At 38.4% G+C, this 14,336-nt stretch overlaps 1 gene segment (V, D, J or C); it reads right to left on the bottom strand.

The window, feature by feature from the left end:
* The window catches only part of LOC122904685, a 65,256-nt gene that overhangs the window by 24,288 nt on the left and 26,632 nt on the right, over window positions 1-14,336 (bottom strand). The window contains 1 exon segment of the C gene segment in view: window positions 4,159-4,209. Coding sequence covers window positions 4,159-4,209 — 51 coding nt within the window.

Genomic DNA, 14,336 nt, shown 5'->3' with positions numbered 1-14,336 from the left:
GCTCTCCCCCTAGCTCCTGTGTGCTCTCGCTCTCTGTCTCTCTCTCATGTGTGCATGCTCTGTCTCTCAAATAAATAAAAAATAAAACATTTTATTCACTTTATTTAAAAGGTGAATATTTGACTTTTATGTACATTCGTGTAATTTTATATATTCAATTATAAAACCTCTCCCTTGTTTACATCTAGACGTTTCCACTGGAAACGGAGAGATCAGCTTAGGTTGAGGCTAACAATATATGAGGTATTGCTTACTAAATTCTGCTTGTTTTTAGAAACATGTAACAATGAGTCTTAGAAATTGGAAGTACTCTGCAAATACTGACCAACTGTTCTAAAGTGATCTGCAGGCTAGATCAAAATTAACACATTTTTCTATACTCCTGATTTGAGAAGAACTCCACTGGATGATAATTGGAATTTGCAGAACTAACTTTTTTAATGATGGATCATGTCTCAACTTATGCAATAGATATTTTCATATTTAATTTCATTTAGTTCTGCAACATCTACTTGAGATGGTGGCTACATTGACAGACTGAATGGATGGAAATATAGCACATGTTAACAGAATACGTGTCATTATACATCTTTGATACTTTATTTTTTCTCTTTTCCAATTTTCCCTAATGGCCATATATTATTTTTATAATTTTAAGAAAGTGATAATGAAGCTAAATTTATTTGCTGAAGAATGATTATATAGGAAGTGATAGATCCTGACTCATAGTCCACATTTTTCTCTACACCACAATCTCTCCCAAAAAAAGTTTTTAGGACCTTCTGAATTACCTCTGTGTCACCATTATTTAATTAGATTGCTAATTACATTGCAGTCAATTGGGAAATAAACAGTCCTACAAAGTTTCTTTTCGGGCACCTGGGTGGCTCAGAGAGTTAAGACTCTGCCTTCCGCTCAGGTCATGATCTCAGGATTCTGGGATCAAGCCCCACATCGGGCTCTCTGCTCAGCAGGGAGCCTGCTTCCACCTCTCTCTCTCTCTCTCTCTCTGCCTATTTGTGATTTGTCTGTCAAATAAGTAAATAAAATCTTTTAAAAAAAAGTTGCTTTTCAATTTATGAATTCATGTTTGCCTATGATGACAAGAAAAACACCAAAATATATTATTCCCTTCATTTTTCCAAAGTTTCACCAGCCTTATGAAAATTCTTTGAAAACATTTATTCAACTAGATTCTGTAGGGTAGAAACATTTGTGTGAGATGTTCTCCCTCATCCAAAATTTTATCTCTAAGTCTAATGAAGAATGAAAAAATTTACTAGGCCGAATTTGGAAAAACCAAACCTAGCTTATGACATTCTTGGATATGTTTGTGCAGTTAGATATGTCAATACCTGATATGAATTGCCTTCAGACAAAAATGCAAGTTTATCAATTTTTTGTTCATTCCTTTCCTTTGGTTATTTTTAGAATCTGATAAATAAGATACACAAATTTATTTACAAATCTCTCAACACAGAAATCCTTAAGGGATTAATGGTTCTACCCCTTAGGAACTCCAGATGCTCTAGCTAGATAGCTCCTTGTTAATGTCCTCCAAGCTAGATCAGGAAGCAACTACCCCCAGGACTGGGACAGAGTCAACAACCTCTCTTAGTAACCCACTGCTATTTATGACCAAACTCAGACCAAACTTAGAATTCTGAGCCAGCAAGAGCACCTACCCTGCCTCCCACCCCCGACCCACATCACCTACCTCCTCTCCCCACTTTATAGGGAAGAATTTTAAAATATCTTACCTGTAACCCTGAGCAATGTGCCAGGACCAAACACTTTTTTGGCCGACCAGCTACCCCAGATACACTGTCTGAAAAGCTTTTACAGAAAACTTCCTGTGTGACTCCTTTAAAATGTGCCCATATTCTTTCAATATTTATGTAAATATATATGAATAGACACTGCTAACATTAAACAAAGATGAATCTCAAGCAAAATCACATTAGATATGTACATAGTCAAGAATGGATGACCTGACCCCTCTCTGCCTGGACAGCTTGGGTCTGCCTTTCCCACCTCAATTACACACATTGGAGAATCTGATTTTACCTTTAGTCACCATGTTCATGGACTTCTAAATCTTTTTTCTTAAAAGGTTTTCATGTATCATATCAGGTTTTTTCCTAGAGTGTAATTTATAGTTACTATTTCTGTGATTTTAACAAGAATAAAGATATAAATAATATTTTAAAAATAAATATTTAAAAATTAATTTTAAGTTAATATTGAAAAAATTAATATATGAATGTTCAGTATTTTATAGGTATATATATACTTTTTATCTCTACACACTGAGGAGTGATTATCTGGCTTGATTATAAATTAAATTCTTTCCAGAATTCAGCCTTCACTGATACAAAAACAGATGAGTTATTAAGGAGTGAGAAATATTAACTCATTTATTGCTGAAAAACTGTTCTTTGAACTTCAAATTACCCTGACAAGTTCCAGGATATTGATTTAAAACCCTGAGCTGCTCATCAGAAGATCTTAATTTGGTTTGGTCTTTTTGTCTCTGTCCCAGCAGGAGTGCAAAGGCAGCTCTGCGTTCTGCAGCTGAGTCCTACATATAGTACAACTGCTCCTGTTCTTCTGCCAGCTTCTATAATCCCAACAGATTTGATGCCAATACAGAAAGATTGAAAGGAATGGTGTCAAAAGGACTTGTTCCTTTATAAAAATACCCTAAGCATCACATTGTGAGAATTTAATAAATGCGTATTCAACATGACCTACTTGATGTCTTGGGAGGAAGAGAAGCAAATTTAATGCCATGATTAGAAACAGAAGCATTGTTTTCTGCATGAAGAGTCATAAAATTTTGAGCTATCACTATTACACATTCAACTGCATAGTCTATTTAAAAGGTCAGACTACAAAAGACTATATATTCAGAATACATTGATGGCTTAATGTTTCTCATAGCATATAATGGTTAGACCACGCAGTAAGGAACAAACAAGTATCTATTGTGTTCCAAACTTTGCCATAGTAACGAATCATGTGAATGTAGGCAAATAACTGAACTCTCTAAGCCTCAGTTTCCCATCAGTGAAATTGGAATGAGAAGATCTCATGTATAATGCTGTTAAGGATTGAGACAAGGCACAGAAACAAGGCAGTATGGTGTCTGACTCTCACTAAATATTAGTTAGTAGTATTATTATCTTTAATAGAATGGTTTGGGTGCCTTAATCAAATTTTCCACTAAAAAATGTAGATTTTATAAGCAATGAGTATCTATTACATAAATTAAGAAAGCAAAGGAGTTCTTGAATCTGACGTTTTATGTGTCTGGCTATCACAGGCCAAAATACATGGGGCTCAATCAAGTTGCAATCTATAACACTTATCCACTAGGCTACAAGCTTTTTGAATGTTGTCACTGTGTCTTGTGCATCCTTTTACCTCTAGTGTCGAGCATAGAAACTGTCTTCAATAAATGAACAACCAAGGATGTAAAACCATGCTGACAGCTTCTTTTCATGGACTCTGGAGATGAAATGGTTTTCTGAGCTCACAAATTCCATTAAACTGGACCATCTCTAGGCAATATTACAAAAGCCACCAGAGCACAGATTTTGACTAAGCTCAGTCTACTCACTAAGAAACTAGAGTAATAACATTATGTTGATTTATTGATGTTCTATGATTGTCCACTGAAAGAGTTAAATTTTTGCACTGCTCTTAAAGATGAGATAAAAACCAATCATCTAGGCTTTGCAGATTATTAGAGAAAGGAATGCTATTCATTAAGTAGGAGCACTATTAAGACTATAGGTACTTCATCAAAGAGTGTCTCACTTAAAAGGCCACCTACATGAAAAACATCTTGAACAAATAACAAATATGTCACAGCCATGATCTCAGAAATATTTTAATTTCAAGCCTGCATCAATAGTTTTGTGTGTATATTTTCTACAAGTAGAATTTCAATATGGTTTCAAGCAAGGAAGTAAATAAACCATTCACAAAGTAGTTTTATTTCCATATACAGTGACAAGTTTTGTCGCTATATATGGAAACATTTTTTAGCTGCAAAATTCCTACCTTAATGCTAAGTTGATTCTACATGTTTTTTTCTAAAAAGCATCTATCAGTTTTTCATTCATAGTACCTAAAAATAACAAAGTTACTTACCAGGAGAAGTTATTATAAGCTTAGTTCCTTCCACAGATATCTTGATCCAGCCTGGTTAAAGGTTATCACACTGGTTAGAGCTTCTACAGAAATGTAAGCCTTCCCCTGAGGTTCATGTCAGGGCCAGCAGGTAGAAACCTTGTACTGGCAGTGTGGTCTTTTGAGGTCATTAAAAGTTCTTGAATATAGGCTTCATGGCATCTAATATTTTATAAATTTCCTCAGATCAGTAGATTTAAATATCTGCTTTGTTGGAGAGAGCAATCATGGAAAGTGCTGATAGAAAATAGAGATGAAGAAAGCAAATAAAAAGAAAGAGAATGGGAGGGAGGGATGGAAGGAGAAGGAAGAAAGGAAAGGAGGAAGGAGGGAGGGAAGAAGGAAGAGAGAGAGACAGAGAAAGAAAAAAGAAAAAGAAAAAGAAAGAAAGAAAGAAAGAAAGAAAGAACGAACAATGGAAGGAAGAAAGGAAGAGAGAGAGGGAGAGAAGGAAGGAATGGGAGGGAGGGAGGGAAGGAGAAAGAAAGTGAAAAAGAAAGAAAGAAAAAAAGATCAGGATAAAGTGGTCAACCAATGACTTTTCTAAACTACCAGAAACAATGTTCAGAGAATTAAGAGGTTTTGATTTCCAGGTGTTCTAGTGTGTGAAACTGCTCAGAGATGCATCAAAGGAAACCTCTTCTGTTCTCACAAACACCAGCCTATTGTGTCAGCAGTTCAGGATTATATCACTGAAGGGGACAGGCTTCACTAACTGAAAAAGCTAACATGTCAACAGAAATATACTTGAGAAATGTGGATGATGGGCTCCATTTTCTAGTAAGCCACTTTTACCATTCAGCAACACAAATCCTCACCAGGGAAAGCAAAATGAGAAAACACTTTCTAGGATGATAGTATTTTCCTGGAATAAAAGGAAAAAATTTGTAGAATTCTATCTCCCACAGAAAAATAGATTCCTTATTAAAACTCAAATTGTTTTTTTTTTTCCCAATTTATTTATTTTCAGAAAAACAGTATTCATTATTTTATCACCACACCCAGTGCTCCATGCAAGCTGTGCCCTCTATAATACCCACCACCTGGTACCCCAACCTCCCACACCCCCGCCACTGCAAACATCTCAGATTATTTTTCAGAGTCCATAGTCTCTCATGGTTCATCTCCCCTTCCAATTTACCCAAAAGCACATACCCTCCCCAATGTCCATAACCCTACCTCCCTTCTCCCAACCCCCCTCCCCCCAGAAACCCACAGTTTGTTTCGTGAGATTAAGAGTCACTTATGGTTTGTCTCCCTCCCTATCCCATCTTGTTTCATGGATTCTTCTCCTACCCACTTAAGCCCCCATGTTGCATCACCACTTCCTCATATCAGGGAGATCATATGATAGTTGTCTTTCTCCGCTTGACTTATTTCGCTAGGCATGATACGCTCTAGTTCCATCCATGTTGTCGCAAATGGCAAGATTTCGTTTCTTTTGATGGCTGCATAGTATTCCATTGTGTATATATACCACATCTTCTTGATCCATTCATCTGTTGATGGACATCTAGGTTCTTTCCATAGTTTGGCTATTGTGGACATTGCTGCTATAAACATTCGGGTGCACGTGCCCCTTTGAATCACTACGTTTGTATCTTTAGGGTAAATTCCCAGTAGTGCAATTGCTGGGTCATAGGGAAGTTCTATTTTCAACATTTTGAGGAACCTCCATGCTGTTTTCCAGAGTGGTTGCACCAGCTTGCATTCCCACCAACAGTGTAGGAGGGTTCCCCTTTATCTGTATCCTCGCCAGCATCTGCATTTCCTGACTTGTTGATTTTAGCCATTCTGACTGGTGTGAGGTGATATCTCATTGTGGTTTTGATTTGTATTTCCCTGATGTCGAGTGATATGGAGCACTTTTTCATGTGTCTGTTGGCCATCTGGATGTCTTCTTTGCAGAAACGTCTGTTCATGTCCTCTGCTCATTTCTTGATTGGATTATTTGTTCTTTGGGTGTTGAGTTTGTTAAGTTCTTTATAGATTTTGGACACTAGTCCTTTATCTGATATGTTGTTTGCAAATATCTTCTCCCATTCCGTCAGTTGTCTTTTGGTTTTGTTAACTGTTTCCTTTGCTGTGCAAAAGCTTTTGATTTTGATGAAATCCCAAAAGTTCATTTTTGCCCTTGCTTCCCTTGCCTTTGGCGATGTTCCTAGGAAGATGTTGCTGCGGCTGAGGTTGAAGAGGTTGCTGCCTGTGTTCTCCTCAAGGATTTTGATGGATTCCTCTCTCACATTGAGGTCCTTAATCCATTTTGAATCTATTTTTCTGTGTGGTGTAAGGAAATGGTCCAATTTCATTTGTCTACACGCGGCTGTCCAATTTTCCCAATACCATTTATTGAAGAGGCTGTCTTTTTTCCATTGGACATTCTTTCCTGCTTTGTTGAAGATTAGTTGACCATAGAGTTGAGGGTCTATTTCTGGGCTCTCTATTCTGTTCCATTGGAATATGTGTCTGTTTTTGTGCCAGTACCATGCTGTCTTGATGATGACAGCTTTGTAATAAATCTTGAAGTCCGGAATTGTGATGCCACCAACTTTGGCTTTCTTTTTCAATATCCCTTTGGCTATTCGAGTTCTTTTCTGGTTCCATATAAATTTTAAAATTATTTGTTCCATTTCTTTGAAAAAGATGGATGGTACTTTGATAGGAATTTCATTAAATGTGTAGATTGCTTTAGGTAGCATAGACATTTTCACAATATTTATTCTTCCAATCCAGGAGCATGGAACATTTTTCCATTTCTTTGTGTCTTCCTCAATTTCTTTCATCAGTACTTTATAGTTTTCTGAGTATAGATTCTGTGCCTCTTTGGTTAGGTTTATTCCTAGGTATCTTATGGTTTGGGGTGCAATTGTAAATGGGATTGACTCCTTAATTTCTCTTTCTTCTGTCTTGTTGTTGGTGTAGAGAAATGCAACTGATTTCTGTGCATTGATCTTATATCCTGACACTTTACTGAATTCCTGTATAAGTTCTAGCAGTTTTGGAGTGGAGTCTTTTGGGTTTTCCACATAGAGTATCATATCATCTGCGAAGGGTGATAATTTGACTTCTTCTTTGCCGATTTGGATGCCTTTAATTTCCTTTTGTTGTCTGATTGCTGAGGCTAGGACTTCTAGTACTATGTTGAATAGCAGTGGTGATAATGGACATCCCTGCCGTGTTCCTGACCTTAGTGGAAAAGCTTTCAGTTTTTCTCCATTGAGAATGATATTTGTAGTGGGTTTCTCATAGATGGCTTTGATGATATTGAGGTATGTGCCCTCTATCCCTACACTTTGAAGAGGTTTGATCAGGAAGGGATGCTGTACTTTGTCAAATGCTTTTTCAGCATCTATTGAGAGTATCATATGGTTCTTGTTCTTTCTTTTATTGATGTGTTGTATCACATTGACTGATTTGCGGATGTTGAACCAACCTTGCAGCCCTGGAATAAATCCCACTTGGTCGTGGTGAATAATCCTTTTAATGTACTGTTGAATCCTATTGGCTAGTATTTTGGTGAGAATTTTTGCATCTGTGTTCATCAAGGATATTGGTCTATAGCTCTCTTTTTTGATGGGATCCTTGTCTGGTTTTGGGATCAAGGTGATGCTGGCCTCATAAAATGAGTTTGGGAGTTTTCCTTCCATTTCTATTTTTTGGAACAGTTTCAGGAGAATAGGAATTAGTTCTTCTTTAAATGTTTGGTAGAATTCCCCCGGGAAGCCATCTGGCCCTGGGCTTTTGTTTGTTTGGAGATTTTTAATGACTCTTTCAATCTCCTTACTGGTTATGGGTCTGTTCAGGCTTTCTATTTCTTCCTGGTTCAATTTTGGTAGTTTATATGTTTCTAGGAATGCATCCATTTCTTCCAGATTGTCAAATTTGTTGGCGTTGAGTTGATCATAGTATGTTCTTATAATAGTTTTTATTTCTTTGGTGTTAGTTGTGATCTCTCCTCTTTCATTCATGATTTTATTTATTTGGGTCCTTTCTCTTTTCTTTTTGATAAGTCTGGCCAAGGGTTTATCAATTTTATTAATTCTTTCAAAGAACCAGCTCCTAGTTTGGTTGATTTGTTCTATTGTTTTTTTGGTTTCTATTTCATTGATTTCTGCTCTGATCTTTATGATTTCTCTTCTCCTGCTGGGCTTAGGGTTTCTTTCTTGTTCTTTCTCCAGCTCCTTTAGGTGTAGGGTTAGGTTGTGTACCTGAGACCTTTCTTGTTTCTTGAGAAAAGCTTGTACCGCTATATATTTTCCTCTCAAGACTGCCTTTGTTGTGTCCCACAGATTTTGAACCGTTGTATTTTCATTATCATTTGTTTCCATGATTTTTTTTCAATTCTTCTTTAATTTCCCGGTTGACCCATTCATTCTTTAGAAGGATGCTGTTTAGTCTCCATGTATTTGTGTTCTTTCCAAACTTCCTCTTGTGGTTGAGTTCTAGCTTCAGAGCATTGTGGTCTGAAAATATGCAGGGAATGATCCCAATCTTTTGATACTGGTTGAGTCCTGATTTAGGACCTAGGATGTGATCTATTCTGGAGAATGTTCCATGTGCACTAGAGAAGAATGTGTATTCTGTTGCTTTGGGATGAAATGTTCTGAATATATCTGTGATGTCCATCTCATCCAGTGTATCACTTAAGGCCTTTATTTCCCTGTTGATCTTTTGCTTGGATGATCTGTCCATTTCAGTGAGGGGAGTGTTAAAGTCCCCTACTATTATTGTATTATTGTTGATGTGTTTCTTTGATTTTGTAATTAATTGGTTTATATAGTTTGCTGTGCCCACGTTGGGGGCATAGATATTTAAAATTGTTAGATCTTCTTGTTGGACAGACCCTTTGAGTATGATATAGTGTCCTTCCTCATCTCTTATTATATTCTTTGGCTTAAAATCTAATTGATCTGATATAAGGATTGCCACTCCTGTTTTTTTCTGATGTCCATTAGCATGGTAAATTCTTTTCCACCCCCTCACTTTAAGTCTGGATGTGTCTTCGGGTTTAAAATGAGTTTCTTGGAGGCAACATATAGATGGGTTTTGTTTTTTTATCCATTCTGATACCCTGTTTCTTTTGATTGGGGCATTTAGCCCATTAACATTCAGGGTAACTATTGAGAGATATGATTTTAGTGCCATTGTATTGCCTGTAAGGTGACTGTTACTGTATATTGTCTCTGTTCCTTTCTGATCTACCACTTGTAGGCTCTCTCTTTGCTTAGAGGACCCCTTTCAGTATTTCCTGTAGAGCTGGTTTGGTGTTTGCAAATTCTTTCAGTTTTTGTTTGTCCTGGAAGCTTTTAATCTCTCCTTCTATTTTCAATGATAGCCTAGCTGGATATAGTATTCTTGGCTGCATGTTTTTCTCGTTTAGTGCTCTGAAAATATCATGCCAGCTCTTTCTGGCCTGCCAGGTCTCTGTGGATAAGTCAGCTGCCAATCTAATACTTTTACGATTGTATGTTACAGACTTCTTTTCCCGGGCTGCTTTCAGGATTTTCTCTTTGTCACTAAGGCTTGTAAATTTTACTATTAGGTGACGGGGTGTGGGCCTATTCTTATTGATTTTGAGGGGCGTACTCTGAACCTCCTGAATTTTGATGCTCATTCCCTTTGCCATATTGGGGAAATTCTCCCCAATAATTCTCTCCAGTATACCTTCTGCTCCCCTCTCTCTTTCTTCTTCTTCTGGAATCCCAATTATTCTAATGTTGTTTCGTCTTATGGTGTCACTTATCTCTCGAATTCTCCCCTCATGGTCCAGTAGCTGTTTGTCCCTCTTTTGCTCAGCTTCTTTATTCTCTGTCATTTGGTCTTCTATATCGCTAATTCTTTCTTCTGCCTCATTTATCCTAGCAGTGAGAGCCTCCATTTTTGATTGAACTTCATTAATAGCTTTTTTGATTTCAACTTGGTTAGATTTTAGTTCTTTTATTTCTCCAGAAAGGGCTTTTATATCTCTGGAGAGGGTTTCTCTAATATCTTCCATGCCTTTTTCAAGCCCGGCTAGAACCTTGAGAATTGTCATTTTGAACTCTAGTTCTGACATATTACCAATGTTTGTATTGATTAGGTCCCTAGCCTTCGGTACTGCCTCTTGTTCTTTTTTTTGTTGTGAATTTTTCCGCCTTGTCATTTTGTCCAGCTAAGAGTATATGAAGGAGCAAGTAAAATACTAAAAGGGTGGCAACAATCCCAGGAAAATATGCTTTAACCAAATCAGAAGAGATCCCAAATCGTGAGGGGGGAGAAATCTCCTCTGATTGGGATCTCCTTTGTTTGGGATCTCCCAATCTCTTCTGATTGGGATCTCTTCTGATTTGGGGATAAAAAGAGGTTCAAAAAGAAAGAAAGAAAATAAAGAAAAAAAGAATTAAAAAAAGAGATTGAATTAAAAATTCAATCAAGAATTTAAAAAAGAATTAAGAAAAAAAAAGATTGGGACGCCTGGGTGGCTCAGTTGGTTGGACGACTGCCTTCGGCTCAGGGCGTGATCCTGGAGTCCCGGGATCGAGTCCCGCATCAGGCTCCCAGCTCCATGGGGAGTCTGCTTCGCTCTCTGACCTTCTCCTCGCTCGTGCTCTCTCTCACTGTCTCTCTCTCTCAAATAAATAAATAAAATCTAAAAAAGAAAAGAAAAGATTGAAGAGATTAGGATCTCTTCTGATTTGGGGATAAAAAGAGGTTCAAAAATAAAGAAAGAAAAAAAAGAATAAAAAGAAGAAAATGAATAAAGAAAAGCATAAAAGAAAAATATATATATATTAGATAATCTAGTTAAAAAACGTTAAAAAAGAAGAGGGTAAAAGTTATAAAAAATTTTAGCAGAAGAAGAGAAAAAAAAATGAAAAAGAAAAAAATTAAATTAACTGCAAGACTAAAAAATCACAGGCAGAAAGCCACGAGTTCCGTGGTTTGTTTTCTCCTCCTCTGGAATTCTGCTGCTCTCTCCTTGGTATTGAAACTGCACTCCTTGGTAGGTGAACTTGGTCTTGCCTGGATTTCTTGTTGATCTTCTGGGGGAGGGGCCTGGTGTAGTGATTCTCAAGTGTCTTTGCCCCAGGCGGAATTACACCGCCCTTACCAGGGGCCGGGCTGAGTGTTCTGCTCAGCTTTGCTTTCAGGAGCTTTTGTTCCCTGAGCGCTTTCCGTAGAGTTCCGGAGGACGGGAATACAAATGGCGGCCTCCTGGTCTCCGGCCCGGAGGAGCCGAGAGCCCGGGGCCCCGCTCCCCAGTGCGCTCTCAGCGAACAGCTCCTAGTAACTCACGTCTGCCTAACCTCCAGCCGCGCTCCGAGCTCACCGAGCTTGCAACCCGTTCAAGGCAACTCCGAGCTGCGAGCTTACTGTTGGCTCTGTCTCTGCAGCCGGCTTTCCCGTTCCAATATCCGCAAGCTCTGCGACACTCAGACACCCCCGATCCTTCTGTGACCCCGCGGGACCTGAGGTCACGCCGACCCCGCGTGGGCTTTGCCCCCGTTTAGCCTCGAGAGTGATGTCCCTCAGTGGAACAGACTTTTAAAAGTCCTGATTTTGTGCTCCTTTGCTCCGCCGCTTGCAGGGAGCCGGCCCCTCTCCCCGGGTTCTATCTTCCCGTCGCTTTGGATTCACTTCTCCGCCAGTCCTACCTTTCAGAAAGTGTTTGTTTTTCTGTTTCTAGAATTGCTGTTCTTCTACTCTTCGATCTGCCGATGGATTTGCAGGTGTTTGCAATCTTTAGATAAGCTCTCTAGCTGATCTCCTGCTAGCTGAGGTAGTCTCAGCCTGCTACTTCTCCGCCATCTTGACTCCTCCAAAACTCAAATTGGTTTAAACAAACCCTCTGCTTTGCTGAAAGAAGAAGCCTGTTGGAAGCTATTCTGTGATCTTTGGAAATATACTGTGGCCTTGCCTCTGTGGATAACTAGCTTTGAAAAAGCATTTGCCCTTCCTGGTTTCCCACATCCCATCTGCTGTGTGAGCATTAAGCTAGTATGTGCAAAAGGCCCTTCCTGTTCCAACAGCTTATGAAGCTGTGATTAAGAGCTGGAAAGGGTCTGCTGTGGCTGCTCAAGTGAGAAAGGAGTTGAGGGTTAGTAATGGAGAAGGTTTGCTTACAGATCCCTTCTGACTTTGTGACATTGCAAGATCCCAGCATGCACAATGACATTGCAAGATCCCAGCATGCACAATAGCAGGGTTTCCTGAGACTTCATGACATTAAGGGTTATCAAGGAAAAGACTCTGTTGTCTTTCTTATCTGAACCCAAGCAGGAACTGGGTTTGTGTCGTTCATAATCCTGGATGAGCTATCCAGGATTTGTTCCAGCTGTTCTCCTTTTTGTTGGTAGCACTGTCGAATCGACTCTCCAAGGACCCTAGAGAGCCTGCATCATATGTGCATGCTTCTGTCTGCTGTCCTGGCAAAAGAGACTCGATCCTGAGAAATTCTATCTTCATTTGAAAAGCAAAGGAGAGAAGTCAGAGGCAATTGCATAAATTGACAGTGGACATGAAAACAGTGAACCAAAGAGACAGGAGTTTAGTCAACCTACAAATCAAGCTGGAGACACATGTCCATTCATGGGATTGGCGTTGCCCTGGAGTAGTCAGAATTTTCTCCAAAATGGGCATACATCAGGACTGGGGAGGTGGTAGCAAACTTGTTCTTCAGAGGCAGGACTGGGGAGGAAGTTTTGTTTTAAAACCAATGAAAGACTTTCACAGTAAGATATGTTTCAGTGGCATTTTACTATGTTCCTGGCATAGAAAACTCTCAGATCCCAAAACACCCCTGTTACAATAACTCAACGTTATCTTCCTTTTGGGGACAACACTTTCACTTTTTTCCTTTAGGTTTTACTTCAAGCCCACCTATCCTTGAAATCTCTTTCTCTCTGAGTTAATGGCTTTCTCACCATATTTGGTAACAGTATGGAGAGTATAAAGCTATCAGAAAAACGGAAGAAAAGATGTATTACTGTATATAATAATGATGACATAATAATCCCACAACTTTATGCAGGACTTTATGCATTTTATATACTTTATAAAATGAACTTTATACACAACATTATACATTTTATAGATCAGTAGTCTGAAGAAAATTCACAAATTTGGAAGAATTTGAACAATTACTATAGTTATTACTTTAGGTGTTATGATGTGACAACACTCTGTTGTGGGTAAGAAAAATGGTGGAGGAAACAAATCCTTTGTTTTACTACCTTGGACTCTCTTCCTATTCACAATTCTTAGTTTTTCAGAAGAAAGCAAACATTACTGTTGTTTGGAGGACAATGTAAGTTGTGACATTTGAAGAGTCCCTGAGTTCCTGTGTTAGCTGAGCTGGGTCAGTGAAGCAGTTCAGTTGTAATGGGAAAGGACTCTGTGATGTGTTGACCCTGTGCTAGACCCGTCCTGTATGTAATGTTCTTCAGTCCCCGACAACCCCATGAGAAAGACTGAATAACATCCTGGATTGTGGCAATTAAGTGGCTGAGCAAGAATTCAAACAAATTCTCACTATATTTGGTAAGAATGTGGGGGAAGTATAAGGCTATCAGGAAAACTGGAAGAAACAACTTATTACTGTATAAAATAACAATGAGATAATAATCCCACAACTTTATGCAGAACTTTATGCATTTTATATACTTTATAAAATGAACTTTATACACAACTTTATACTTTTTTTATAGATCAGTAGTCTGAAGAAAATCCATAAGTTTGGTAGAATTTGAACAATTACTGTAGTTATTACTTTATGTGTTATGATGTTATAACACTCTGCTGTGAGTAAGAAAAAAATTGGAGGAAAAAAAAATCCTTTGTTTTCCTATCCTGTACTCTCTTCCTATTCACAATTCTTAGTTTTTCAAAAGAAAGCAAACTTTACTGTTGTTTGGAGGACAATGTAAGTTGTGACATTTAAAGAGTCCCTGAGTTCCTGTGGTGGCTGAGCTGGGTCAGTGAAGAAGTTCCTTTGTAAGGGGAAAGGACCCTGTGATGTATTGACCCTGTGCTAGACTCGTCCTGTATGTAACGTTCTTCAGTCCCTGACAACCCTGTGAGAAAGACTGAGTAACTTCCTTGGATTGTGGCAGTTAAGTGGCTGAGCAAGAATTCAAACAATTTCTCTATCACTCTAAAGG

Source organism: Neovison vison, chromosome 4 (assembly GCF_020171115.1).
Source record: "Neovison vison isolate M4711 chromosome 4, ASM_NN_V1, whole genome shotgun sequence".
NCBI classification, from domain to species: Eukaryota; Metazoa; Chordata; class Mammalia; order Carnivora; family Mustelidae; genus Neogale; species Neogale vison.
The sequence above is the reverse complement of the archived record's forward strand: the minus strand, read 5'-3'. Positions and strand labels throughout refer to the sequence as shown.